At 51.7% G+C, this 13,192-nt stretch overlaps 2 protein-coding genes across 2 annotated transcripts; one reads left to right on the top strand and one right to left on the bottom strand.

The window, feature by feature from the left end:
• The first annotated feature begins 870 nt into the window (after positions 1 to 870).
• FTH1 (ferritin heavy chain 1) lies at positions 871 to 4,293 on the top strand. Its single transcript, XM_062494552.1, has 4 exons — positions 871 to 1,129; positions 2,489 to 2,635; positions 3,092 to 3,217; positions 3,965 to 4,293. The coding sequence occupies exons 1-4, from the start codon at positions 1,019 to 1,021 to the stop codon at positions 4,121 to 4,123; spliced, it is 543 nt and encodes a 180-aa protein (XP_062350536.1). The 5' UTR covers positions 871 to 1,018; the 3' UTR covers positions 4,124 to 4,293.
• Positions 4,294 to 5,123: 830 nt separating this feature from the next.
• Positions 5,124 to 11,992, bottom strand: BEST1 (bestrophin 1). The gene is made up of 9 exons (XM_062494760.1): positions 11,841 to 11,992; positions 11,604 to 11,698; positions 10,865 to 11,098; positions 10,137 to 10,291; positions 9,363 to 9,440; positions 7,818 to 7,970; positions 7,333 to 7,413; positions 6,589 to 6,740; positions 5,124 to 6,303 (listed from the first exon to the last, which is right to left on the bottom strand). The coding sequence occupies exons 1-9, from the start codon at positions 11,990 to 11,992 to the stop codon at positions 5,124 to 5,126; spliced, it is 2,280 nt and encodes a 759-aa protein (XP_062350744.1).
• Positions 11,993 to 13,192: the final 1,200 nt, after the last annotated feature.

Here is a 13,192-nt window from a genome sequence, read left to right as displayed (position 1 = left end):
AAGACGGAATAAAAATGTGTAGAAAAAACTGGTGAGAGGAAAACGATTTAATCTGAGTTTATGGTCTGAGTACATATAGGAAAAAAATATTTAATCTGAGTTTGCAGGCTCAGTACCTTGAGGAAAAATTATTTATTTGGAGTTTACAGGCGCAGTGAATTGTATTTCTGATGGATTTCAGCAGGAACACTGGCTTGGGAAAAAAGCGGGGTTGAATATTGGATTGTGAAAAGCCAAGATTGGGGCGACAAGTGCTATGGGATGATCTCAGTTTAAGCAGTTTCTATCCCTTGTAATCTGGTTAAAATTTAAGATAGCAGAAACTAGAAGACTCCATTGCTTATTGCAAATTAATGACTGAACTGAGTGACTGAAGAACCCGATGTTTATAAATATGAAAATAAATGATGGCACACACCGAGTGACTGGGACAGCGCTAAAAGCAGCTGAAATAACAATCTCATTACCAACAGATTCAGTTGCTGACATTTTGGCCTTCGATTTCTGGATTTAACTTGTATTTTTGGGACTTTTTCTTCTCACGGAGAGGGGCAGAGCCCCCGTCCCCGGAGGGATGAGGGATGCGGGTTGGCGGCAGGCTGGGCAGCGTGGCCGAGGGGGAATGGCCGCATTTGGTGATTTTTTGGGGAATTTCCCAACAGCGGCCATTCCCGGATGGACGGAGCGCGCGCGGCGGGAAACGGCGGCGCGCGGGGGGCCCCGCCCCCTCAGTGGGCGTGGCCTGGGGCGGGTGCTGAGTCACGCCGGGCCAGCAGAAGGGCGCCGGGAGGCCCCGCCTCTTCGCGCGCCGGGGGGCGTGGCCTGGCGCGCAGCGGTATAAAACGCGCGTCGGCGGGTGGCCTGCCCTTGCAGCGCGTCGGCGGCGGAGCGGAGCGGGTTCCTGCGTCAACAGTGCTTGGACGGAACCGGCTGCGCTCGGGCCCGCCACCCCCCCCCTTACCCTCTCCGTCACCACAGCCTACACAGTCACCGCAACACTCACCAGAGCACCTCAGCCATGGCAGCGCCCCCTTCTCAGGTGCGCCAGAACTACCACCAGGACTGCGAGGCCGCCGTTAACCGCCAGATCAACCTGGAGCTTTACGCGTCCTACGTGTACCTCAGCATGGTGAGGGCAGCGGGCGCGGCGGGGTGAGGGAAGTGGTTCAATGAGGGATAAAAGGGCTGCACGAGGGCCTTGCCGGGGGGGGCGGTGGGGGCCCGCTGCTGTTCCTGAGTAGCGGGCGGTGCCTGCGGGCCCGGCTCCTCCTCCTCCTCCCCCCTCTGCCTTCAGGCCGTCTATGTGGGCCGTCCCCTGGGTGTAGGTGAGGCTCTTTTATCTCGCCCGTTCCCCGGCCTCGCGGCCGTTGCCCTTGGCAGCCCCGTTATCAGCGGCGCTCAGCGCCTCGCCGGCGCCTCTGCCCTTGGGGCCGGGCGAGCGGGAGGTGCCCGGCGAGGCGCTTGGCACCTTTCCCGCAGGCGTGCTGGCTTCCCAGGCACGGGTTTTCCTCCAGGAATCGGTAGGAGTCCGTGGTTTCCTTGGGAACCGGTGTTTACGTGTCTTCTTCTGCCCGTTTTAGCCGTTCCCTGACCTCTGTGTGCCAATCCTGGTGCTTTGGGTGTGCTGGGACGTTGAGACTTCCTAGTGACGCTGTGCTGTGTTGTGGCACGTATTCTTCAGATTTTTTTCCCCCGTGTTAATTTGTCTCTGAGCCCTGTTTTGAGCTTCTGTTGGTGGTGATAGTGGTACCCGTGCACCAGCGCCTTGCCTCGAGCCTCCGCTGGTTTAAGACACAGAATTCTGTGGTAGATTGGTGAACTACTTGGCAGCTGATACAGAACTTTCCATTGAATCCTGGTGATGGCTGTGACCAAGGAATAAACAAGCTGTGTGATGGCTTCTAACTGCTGTTAGTTTTTGTTTTTTTTTTTTTTTTGCTTTCAGGAAAGTAGTTGCTGTTGAATTTCTATTGTAATTCCCTTTATTTCTTGTATCTTAAATGTGATTTTTTTTCTTTCCCCCCCCCCCCCAAAAAAAAAAAAAAAAGGTAGAGGGTGTATTGCTTAGTCTAATCCCTGGAAAGCCTAGGGGGAAGCAAGAGAGCTTTATTGCAGAAGTACCTGAAAGTTCTTGGCTCACCTTTATCTGGTGTTGCTAGTCATGACCCTGACTCACAATGTGATCATTGTAAACAAAGCTCAGGCAAACAAAGGGAAGATTTCTCCTTGGAAAAGCCTTTTCAAGGCTGCAGTCGAATGGTGCTCAGAACAGGTACCTGCACGGTGTCAGGGTTTGTTTTTGTATTTTTGGAACTGAGCCAGGGCACAAACACTATTTATTCGTGCCCTTGGTAGGGAAACAAGTTAAAATTTAATCCCAGCTGGAAAAACTGGAAGATACTAAGGGGAGAGTTGTTCCACACTGCCTTGCTGGCCTGGCAACTGTCCTGAAGCAGAGGTTTAGAGCCTGTGAACTCTTATTTTTCAGTCCTACTATTTTGACCGGGATGATGTGGCCCTGAAAAACTTTGCCAAGTACTTCCTGCATCAGTCCCACGAGGAGCGGGAGCATGCTGAGAAGCTGATGAAGCTGCAGAACCAGAGGGGCGGGCGAATCTTCCTTCAGGACATCAAGGTGAGCTGGGGGCTCTCCTTAGCTGGAAGGGGATGAATTTTCCTCTGAGTCCTCCCCAGAAGGAGCAGCAGCTGGCACTGGAGAGGCACAGTAAATTGAAATGTGGAGCAGTTTGATTATTTGTGCTGATTGACTGATGTAAAAGTACTTACTGTATAAGGAGAGGTCTCCTTAGCACTCCTCAAGTGCTGAGCCCCAGGTTCTTTGCTGTGGGGTGAGGGCAGAACCAGAAGGCAACTGGTTCATTACCATAATTAAATTTAACACAGAACATATGTGCTCTGTGCACTGTTTGGAGAAGTGGGACTTTGAGGTTTTGCTCAATTCTGTTCTGAGAGTGCACTTCAGCATTTTTGCCTTTGCTGGTCTAAAAAGGCTTTGAGAGTGATCTAAAAACTTCACCCTGCTGGTCTGTGGGTTCTTAGAGAAAACATGTCCTGTGTTTTCCCCTTGTAGAAGCCAGACCGTGATGACTGGGAGAATGGCCTGACTGCCATGGAGTGTGCCCTGCACCTGGAGAAAAACGTGAACCAGTCACTGCTAGAGCTGCACAAATTGGCAACCGAAAAGAACGACCCACACGTAAGTGCATGCTGAGGATCGTTGTGGCTGTCCAAGGGTGTGGCTTTAGGGCTGAGCTGTGTGTCCTCCCTGGTGGTGTTAAAGGTGAAGAACAGTGTGAACCAGGGGTGTGGCCCTTCCAGAGTCCTTTGGTGGGGTTATCACTGTCCTTCCAGGAACATTTTTAAGGTGGCAGGGACCTGCTTTATTCCCTCTGGAGAGTGTCTGTGAACAGTCTCTATGGAGACCGTTTCTGAGGGGGTTGAGTTCCATCTTAAGGCTTTTTGTCACAAGGCTTTTTTTGCCACAGAATTCCAGAGCTGCTTTGGAATATTAAAAGCCTTGATGTTTCAGAGCAATGTCTGAAAACACAGAATCTTTCTCAGATGGAAGTTTTTGGCAAGGCTGGATTGAGGTTGCTCAATATCAGGAATAGATTAATATGTATGAGATTCCAAGCGCTTTTGGGGGTGTTCTGCCTAAGTTAGAGAGACTTGTTAAAACCAGAGGTGTGAATCCTCACTGGTGTGAGTTTGCTGTGCAGTGAGGTGTCTCAAATCTGTTCAGGAGCTTGGCTAATGCTTACTGCTGTGAGGAAGAGGAGAGGCTTCCTGAGCTGCCTGGCTCTGCAGGGTTCTGGAGCAGGTTCTTTGATCTTGTGCTGCAACAAAACTAGGGGCTGCTTCCTGTCAGCTTGAAAATTCTGCATCCTTTGAGAGCCTGGGCAGGATTTCAGGCCTGAATTTAAACCTCTGGTCTCCCTTTCAGCTGTGTGACTTCATCGAGACCCATTACCTGGATGAGCAGGTGAAAGCCATCAAGGAGCTGGGTGACCATGTGACCAACCTGCGGAAGATGGGGGCCCCCAAGTACGGCATGGCAGAGTATCTGTTCGACAAGCACACCCTCGGGGACTGTGACAGCTGAAGCCTTGCTAAGAGCCACGCTGTGGGCTTCAGTGGGACTCCTACTTACTGTCCAGCCGTGCATGCAGCTTCAGCTACCTAGATAAACAGTTCCATTCTCTGTACCAAATATCCCCCCCTCTCTTTGTGTTTTATGTACTGCCCTCCAGCTAATAAAGTGACTTGGTTCCAGCTGGCTTTTCCTGTTTAGTTTGGAGGGAGAGCAGGCAGCTGTAGTGAAGGCAGTGGGGGAGGTCAATTTGTTGTGTGACATGGGGGAGATTTGCAGCTGCTGCTGAAGGCAGAAGTAGGAAAACCTCTGTGGCTTCTTTCAATTCCTTGCAGGGAACTAAAATGAGGAAGCAAAACCAAGGTCCTGGGCTTGTGCCTCACTTTTATTTTCTGAGGGTGGGCAGTAAAAATCGGCTGAGTGGTGTCTGCTGCCATCCAGCTTTCTCTGAGCACTGTCAAATCTGTGGTGGGGCATGTGAAACTTAAGAAGGAAGCAATGTGCTGGGCAGATGATGCAGCTGCCTGTGCTGGCAGGCCCTCACCCTGCCTTACCCCAGTACTTCCCAGTACTGGAAAACACCCGCCAGAAGAGGCACTGTGGGTTTGCTTCACAAATTATGGGACTTGCTTCAGTCCCTTAACTTTTTTTCCCCTGGAATATCTTGTTAGGAGTGCAAGTTCTGCCTGAGGAAGGACTCAAAGTCCTCATTCTTGCTGGGAGGAGGAGGGAAGTGTCCACATTAACTGTGCTCCTGTTCTGGGCTACACCTGGCTGGTCAGGCTGGTACCTGCAATATTTAACACTCAAAGTCTTGTTCTTTTGCTACAGATTGGGGATTTTTTGGTGCTTTTGTTCTTGTTGCAACACGAGTTGTGCCTGCTGCTGTGGCTGAGACCAGGAGCAGCGTGTCCTTAGTGCTGGTTTCAGCCCAGGCTGGGCTCCAGCTGCATGTCCAGCACCTCTGTTTGGGTGACTGCCAAGACAAGGCAGGTGTCCCATGGATTCCCCTTTAGCTGTACTGGTCCATCTGCTCCTCCCCTGGGCTTTCACTGGCCTCCAGGATCACCTCCATCAGCCCCACGTAGTCGCCCTCAGCTAGGGAGATTCCGGAGTCGTTGGGGGATGGACTCTCTGCTCTCCTGGGCTCTTTGGGAGCTGGGGGGTTAGGGTTTCCATTCCCAGTGTCTCTCATGTTCCTGGAAACCTCTGGGTGCTGGTCTGGAGCACTGGCTGCATCTTCCAAACTCAGGCTGTGAGCCTCAGGGCCCAGGTTGCCCTTGTGGGACCTTTCCAGCACTGGAGAGGTGACAGGAGTGAAGGAGAAGCAGAGGGAAGTGCTGCCTCCGGGGGTTTTGTTACCAGGGGTGTGAAAGGCACTGGAATGCTCCGAATTGGGAGTAGCTGAGGCTGTGCTCTCCAGGTTTAGCCAGGGTGGGCGTGAGGCTTTGGAGGTCTTCAGGCTCCTGAAGTTGCCTTGCTTCTCATGCTCGGGGGGCTCTGGCAGGAATGGGAATTTGGGGCTGTTGGATGCTGTGGACTGCGCTCCTGGGCTTCCTGTGGTGGCAACTTCCCTGGAGCTGCTCTTTCCTTCCTCTACTGTCACAGCCATGGAGTCGGGACCTTTGCTTCGCTCTGTTGGCCAAACAAAGGTTTCCTTTGCAGCAGAGCCCAGGGAGCTCTGGCTCTTGTCCATGTCACTGGCCCTGGAAGGGGAGGCATTGACAATGACATCCCGAAGGGAAATGGAGCACGCTGCGATGCTGGAGAGTGCCGGGGGCTTCTTGCGCCCTTGGCGTCGGGAGGGGAAGATCATGGGGATGGAGCTGATGGGTGTCTGTGGAGCGCTGTAGAACCCAGGCCTCTCGTAGAAGGGGGTGGACATGAACGCATCAAACTCCCTTAGTTTTCCCTCTTCGCTGTCCCACTGCTCCTGGGAGTCTCCCCTTGGCTGATTGATGCCACAAGGGCTGCCGGCCTTCCCCATGTCCTGGTAGGTATAATGGGAGAAGGGTGACGTGGGATCTCCTCGCCGGCGCAGCAGGTTCATCCGGGAAGAGGACCTGGAGAAGTTTGGGGACTGGACACCCAGAAGGCGGCCCAGGTGTCCCAGCAGGGGAGTGGAGTGGTTGGCTTCCTCGTTCTCTTTAATCTGCTCCAGGGGCTGGAACTCCATCTCTTCCTTCTGCATGCTGGGAAAGACAAAGTGGACTGTTACACAGCCACAGAGGGAGGGGAGGGATCTCCTGGAGAGGCTGGCAGCACTGGGAATGCTCCTGCCAGTGGCAAGCCTCTCCCTATGTTGCCATTAACCCCCCAAAACAGGGATGCTCATCATACAGGTGAGGAAAAGAGGTTAGATTTATCCTTTTCCATGGAGAATGTTGGCTGTTGTGGATAAGCCTAAAACCTCCTCAAGTGTAATGTCCTACACAAGACCTGATCCAGGTGTTGTGCCACTCTGTCCCTCCACTCACCTGATGTCAAAAGTGGAGCCCAGGAAGGACGGGCGCTTGTACTCGGCAGTGGCTGCAGTGTAGGGTGGCTGGGGATCAGGCTCATTCCAGTACAGGTCCTTCTCCAGGATGGGTAAATCCTGGTGCATCTCATCCACTGCCATGAGGGAGACCTGTGGGGGACAGCAGGAATGTCACATGGAGTGAGCAGCGTTTTGTGTGCCTGATATCAAGGGACAAAGGAACACAAAGCTGGAGGATGCGGTCCAGCACGGAAGCCAGGCAAGTGGCTGGGGTTGCTGTGGTTTCCTGTCATTTGGGTTGTTTCTCACACAGAGATTTGGTTAATTGGAGGGAAAATGGTGCTGAAGGAAGGAGACAGGAAGGCAACAGGCTCAACTAGGACAGAAGGGTGGGAGGTGTGGAGTTACTGCATGGCAGAAAGCAGAGGAGGCAGTTTCAAATGGACACAGAGTAGGAAAGCCCTGGAGAGGCAGGAATGATGTGTCATTCAAAGGCAGCTGAAGCCTGAAATGAGCAGCCTGGATCCATCCCATGTGCTAGAGCATGGACTGAAGCTGCAGGCAGCCACAATGTACAATGATATGCCAGAAGCCTCAAATTCCCTGGTGTGGATTGGGGGGAATCTCTCCCATTGCAGGCAGGGAGGTGGGGGCAGAGGTGTGGCAGGAGAATTTGATCACCATCCTGCCTTGGTGTTCCTCTTCAGGTGGGGCTCACCTGGCAAATCTTCCTCCCCTTTACCTGCAGGTTCCTGTCGATGAGCCAGTTGGCTTCAAAGTCATCATCGTCCTCCCCAAAAGGGTTGATGAGCTGCTCAGCCACCTGCAGGTGGAGAGCACACAGCAAAGGTCACCACTGTCATCCCTGCCCCTTTCCCTGCAGGGAGAAGTCAAGTGTGATGTCCCTCGAATTCCAAGCCCTGTTTTTTTCTCCCAAAAGGGGGTGGGTTAAAAGTGGGGGCATCCCAGGGGCTGGGAGACACTGCAGTTTGTAATAACTACCCCCTGATCAAACAGCCCTCCTGCAACTTCAGGAGCTCCTTTTTTCCTTCTGGAAAGGAAAAAAGCCTAGGAAAAGTGCAGCTGATGTCCAGAATGAGACAGCTGGAAAATTAGGTCCTGGCAGTTCCCTCAACCCCTATTGGCTGGATTCCTTGTGAGCTCACACTGGGAAAAAACCCTTGGCTGGGTCAGATTCCAGCTCCAGCCATGTTTTCTTGGACTTACCTTTAACCAGCCAGCGTAGAAGAAGAATTGCAAAAACGTAAAGACAGGCACGAAGAGATCCAGCTCATGGCCAGGATATGCTTTCTCTGGATCCAGGAATTGCCTCCCAATCAGGCAGGCCAGGAAGAAGCTGTAAACAGCCACGGTCACCACCTGGGAAGGATGCCAAGGGACACACCAGGGCAGTGTGAGTTCCCAGCATCTCCCTTCAGTTCCACCCCACACAGTTCCAAAGCCAGGCTCTGTAGCCTCTAGAAAGCCTTGGATTCAGTTCTGACAGGCTTTTTGCAGGATGCATTTCCCTGCTGAAAGCTACAGACATTCCCTTTTCCTTTCAGGTTTTACCTACACTGTGTGAGGTCCCTGGAATGATATCTGTGCAGGTGTCATAGGCCAGTGGCAGCAGCAAGCACATGACATCCTGGATGGGCTGGAAGCTGTCTCATGGTTCAGTCTGTGCTGGCTGTTTCCAAGTCCAGGAAGGAAACCCTGGCATTGCAATTTGCTCCTTCCTTCCTGCTTCTCACGCTGAGCTTTTATTAATATTTGCCAGCCTAGATTTCAGGCTATGCTGAGCTTTGTGCTTTTCCCTGTCACCACAGGACTGCAAACTTCCCCTTTTCAAGTTTAAAAGTAACCAAGACTCTCACATGGTCCCTTGACACAAGCATGGGGGTTCAAAACCGGAATACACTTTCCCAACATGTTCTCATTAACCTCTGGCACTGCCAGAGCAGCAGCAGCAGCTCCTGTTTCATGGTGAAGGGCATCCCTGTTAACTGAGCAGCTGGATTGTAGGAGACAAAGGAGCAAGGTGGTGCCAAGGTGTCTGCCTGGGCTGAGAAGCAGCTGAGAACATGCCTGGCACAACCTTCCCAGCATATGATCCCTGCGAGGTGGTGCAGGGAATGTGTCTATGTTCCTGTGTTTTCCATGGATTTGTTACTCCTGGGTAGAGGTTATTTCTGGAGAGGTGGATGTGTCTGAGTTGGGGAGAGGAGGCTGGGCTGGCTGTGTGCTGAGGTACCAATGGAAGAGAGATGATGTTGTGCAGGTGTGGATGAGGGATTCAAGAGGATCCTGCATTTTTCATGGGAGGATATGAAGCATTTCTAAAAAGATAGGCTGAGAGAGCTGTGGTTTTTCAGCCTGGAGATGAGAAGGTTTTGGGGAGGCTGTGGCCTTCCAGTACCTTAAAGGAGCTTGTGCAAAGGAGGGAGAGGGACTTTTTACACAGGCAGATAGTGACAGCACAAGGAACAATGCTTTTAAACTGATAGAGGGCAGGTTCAGATTAGATATGAGAAAGGAATTCTTTACTAAGAGGATGTGAGTCCCTTAGGTTTTCCAGAGAAGCTGTGGCTGCTGGAAGCAGCCAAGGCCAGGCTGGACAGGGCTTGGAGCAGCCTGGGATAGTGGAAGGTGTCCCTGGATGAGCTTTATAGTCCCTTCCAACCCAAATCATTCCAGGGTTCCAGGTGTGGGTGTAAGTGAGGATGTGCATAGGCAGTGGTGGAGCAATGGGTGTGAAGATTCCCTTCTCACCTGGGTGTAGACCAGGGGGATGCTGATCCAGTCATATCCGTAGAGTTTCCCACACTGGCTGCGCAAGGTGTTGAGCTCCTGCAGCAGGGAGAAGGGAATGACATGTCAGGATAACTTCCCAACTCCTTGCAGAGTCTCTCCAGCACCACTGTCCTCCATTGTTCCAGCCCTTCTGCTTCTACCTTCTCTGGAAGGGGGGCTCAGTCTCAGCCTTGGAGGACTTCCCTGCTGCCTGGCTCTTCCCTCTGAGCCAAAGATCCCTTCCTGGCTCACTTCACAGCAGAGTTTCTCCTCACAAAATGAGCAGCCAACAGGTGAAGCAAAGAATGCCCTCAGGAGCATCCATTTCTCTCTCCTGTCTATAGATATAGATAAATATCCCAGAGGGAGATTTCTCTCTGTGGGCAGATGAATCCTGCTCCAGGCAACAGAAACCACGTGACTTTCTCTGCAGATGAATACCAAGAAGGATGAGCTGCTCCAGAGCCTTTTTCTGTGCAGCTGGGCAGGGATTGTTGCCAGGTTTTGCCTGTGGAGCATGGCCTGTTGCCCAAAGCTAAGTTTTTAATAGCTAAGTTTTCTACAGGACCTCAGTTGTTGAGGATGTTTTTGACCTCTCCTAGACTTCCAGATACATTCTTCCTTATGGTTTTCCATCTGGATCCTAGAAATCTCCACTGGCATTGGCTGTTCTGGAATGTGTCAAGGACCTGCTTCACAGGTGCCTCCCATTCCCCAGGGTCTCCAAGACCTGACTGTCCCTCTGTCACTCACATTCAGGATGCCTTGGAGCAGCACACTGTCCCGGATCCTCCCGTCATTCCTCGCCTTCACAGCCAGGTTGGAGAACCACACACAAGGGATCCAAAACTTGTTGTGGGGGGAATTCAAACTCTCAAACTTCTTGTGCTCTTCTGGTGTCATGAGGCCTGGATGGGAAACAGCAGGTGGGAGAAGGATGGACATAGAGGGCAGAAGGAACTGATCTGGTCTGAAATGAAAACATCTGAATCTCAGGTGGATGCCTTGGCTCTCCCTAAAAATCCCAGTAAAGGCTCAGAACTTGGGAAGACATGCAGAAGGCCAAGTCTCCTTGTTAAAACATTGAGTCATGGAGGTGGGATAATAGGATTTCACTCTGGATGTCTGCAGCACATCAGAGCCATCAGGAAGATAAAGCACTGCTGAGGGTGCAGCTGCCTGGCCTCCATAGATACTTGTTAAGAATGGGATCATTTGTATCCCTGAAGTGCCTTTTCTTTTTAGAAGGCCAGCAATATCACATCTCTGTGGATTGCCAAGAGAACCCAGGCAATGTGGGCAGACTGGGAACCGCTGCATCTTGAGGAGCATCTCCCAAGAAAATTCAGGATGCCCAGCAGTTAAACTCAGAGACTTGGAGCTCGAATTCCCACCTGCCCTGAGGCAACAGCACCACCCCGTTTCCAAAGAACTTTCCCAGGGCCCCCTGCCCCTAGAGGAGCAGCAGGAGCAGTGCTGACCTGCCCTCACGACGTGCTCCATGCTGGGGAAGCGCTTGTAGACGGCGGTGCTGACGGAGCGCAGGATCAGCACGCTCACCAGGTTGCTGTAGCGCATCAGGGTGCGGCGCAGGAGCCTCCCGTACTCATCCTCCCCATCCACGTTGCAGGACACCAGGTTCATGATCCGGTCTGGCCACGGGATGCTCTCGTACTGGGCCCACCAGCGGGACACCACCAGGGCCACATAGAAACCTAGAGGGGAGCTGAGAGAGTCAGGCATCTGAAAAGAGCTTCCTCCCACTCCATCTTCTCTTCTGCTCACACAGGGATGGGTGCAGGAATGTCTGGAGGGGAATTCAGTCCTCCATGCTAAAAGGAGTCTGGATTTCATACTTTGCTTCCTGGAACCAGAACAGTTTAGGTTGGAAAGGACTTAAAGATGATCTCATTGCAACCCCCTGCTGTGGACAGGGACATCTTCCACTAGACCAGGTTGCTCAGAGCTCCACCCAGTGTGGCCTTGAAAACTTCCAGAAATGAGGCAGCCACAAATTCCCTGGGCATATCTGGTGCCACTTGGAGCTTGCCCTCCTGTGCTGGGGGACGCTCACAGCTGTGACAATAAAGGATACATCCCACTTGAGGAGATTTACAAAGGCAGAGGGAGGGAGCTGCTCTGCCAGCAGAGCTCTGCTGACCCAAGGAGCAGAAATGCTGTCCTACTCCCCTCCCTGCTGGATTCCAGACAGCTCCTTACCCAGCACGAAGGACACAGGGATTAGCTCGGCGTAGCTGTTACAGTACAGCGCCAGCTTCTCGAACATCAGCCTTTGGCTCTCGCTCAGGATCAGCCTAAAAGGGACAAACAGAAGCAGTTCTCCCTCTCCCTTCTCTCCTTGCTCCCCTCCCTTTCCCTCCTGTGAGCAGAGTCTGGCAAGTGCCTGTTCAGCAGGATCCTGGCCCCAGGCCAGGCTGTAGGGGTGAAGTTGCTCACCTGTAGACGAGGCTGATGGTGAAGTAGAGAGAGATGAAGATCAGGAATTCAGAGTAGAGCAGTTTGTAGATGCTGCCTTTCCACTGGAGCAGGAGCTGGGAGAAGGTGCCCAGGCGGGCATCAGCCACGCGGTTGGTGTAGGTCACTGTCATCACAGCTCCTGTGCAGGCACACGACAAGCAGGGCTCGGAGCTTGAGCAGGAGGAGGACACAGGGACATCCCAAGTGCCCCACCAAGCAAGATGGAAAGGAAGGAGAAAACAGAATGAGCTGAGATCAAAAGCCAGGTAAGATGGAGGCAGTAGCACAGAAAACCAGGAGGCAATCGACAGCAGGCAATTAATTTGATGAGTTTGCCATCTTTTCTCTGTTCTTGAGTTGGTTATAGTGACCAAGAATGTATTTTCTGGTGGATGCCTTTGTTTTTAGCGTTTGATTTTTGTCAGCATTGAAGTGGGGCTGGTTGTTTGGAGAGGACAAAGCCCACGTTCCACTCCCTTCCACAGAACACTTGTAGTAAAATTAATCTCAGGGTCGCAAACTCCAAAGTTTATGCTTATCCCAGTAATTTTCTTAATATAGTTTTTGTTGCAAATATGTTTCTGTAAACCTTGCTGGGAAACATCTTCCTGGAATACTGCTGGAAAAAAAAAAACCCAACCCAAAGGAAAGGAAAAACCCCAGAAAGATTTCTTGGGACTGATCCAGATGAAGGCATCAAAGGCATCCCAGCAAGGATAGCTGTCTGCACTCTTCTGGTCCTAGTCCTGCAGGCAAAGCAGCCTTCCCTGTTGGAGATCTGTGGGATGGAGTTGGGCCAGGCTCACAGGGCCCAAATTCCAGCAGCTCTACCTCCCCTCTCCTTCAACCATATGTTGCACAATAAATCACAGTGGCTGAAAACTAGGCACTCAGGCTCCTGAAATGCTCCCCAGACATGCAATATCCCCATTTCACTTCTAGTCTAACTTGCATAAATGATTCTTTATAATCAATTAATAATCAGACTCATGGATGCATAAACCTGAATTTATTTTAAAAACACCCCAAAAAACAACAAGACACCAGTGTTATCCATGCCAGGCAGATTGGTGAATGGCTTCTTGGGTTAGAAATAATTATCCAGTGTGAAACTTGGTATTGCTGATTCCTAACATGTCACCAGGCATTGCTATTTAACAGAGGTAATAATGTTAATGATTATGGGGCCTTGGGCTCTTCCCTGAATGATGGGGATGGAAAAGCACTTCAAGGGACAGTTCACACCCTGGAGCAGCTGAAGGCAGGTAAGTTTGGGGGCATGTTCCTCATTTATTTCTCATTTAAGCATCCCAGTGAAAGATTTACATTTG

This window comes from Cinclus cinclus, chromosome 6, assembly GCF_963662255.1.
Source record: "Cinclus cinclus chromosome 6, bCinCin1.1, whole genome shotgun sequence".
NCBI lineage: Eukaryota > Metazoa > Chordata > Aves > Passeriformes > Cinclidae > Cinclus > Cinclus cinclus.
Note: the sequence above shows the minus strand (reverse complement) of the source record. Positions and strands in the feature narration are given on the sequence as shown.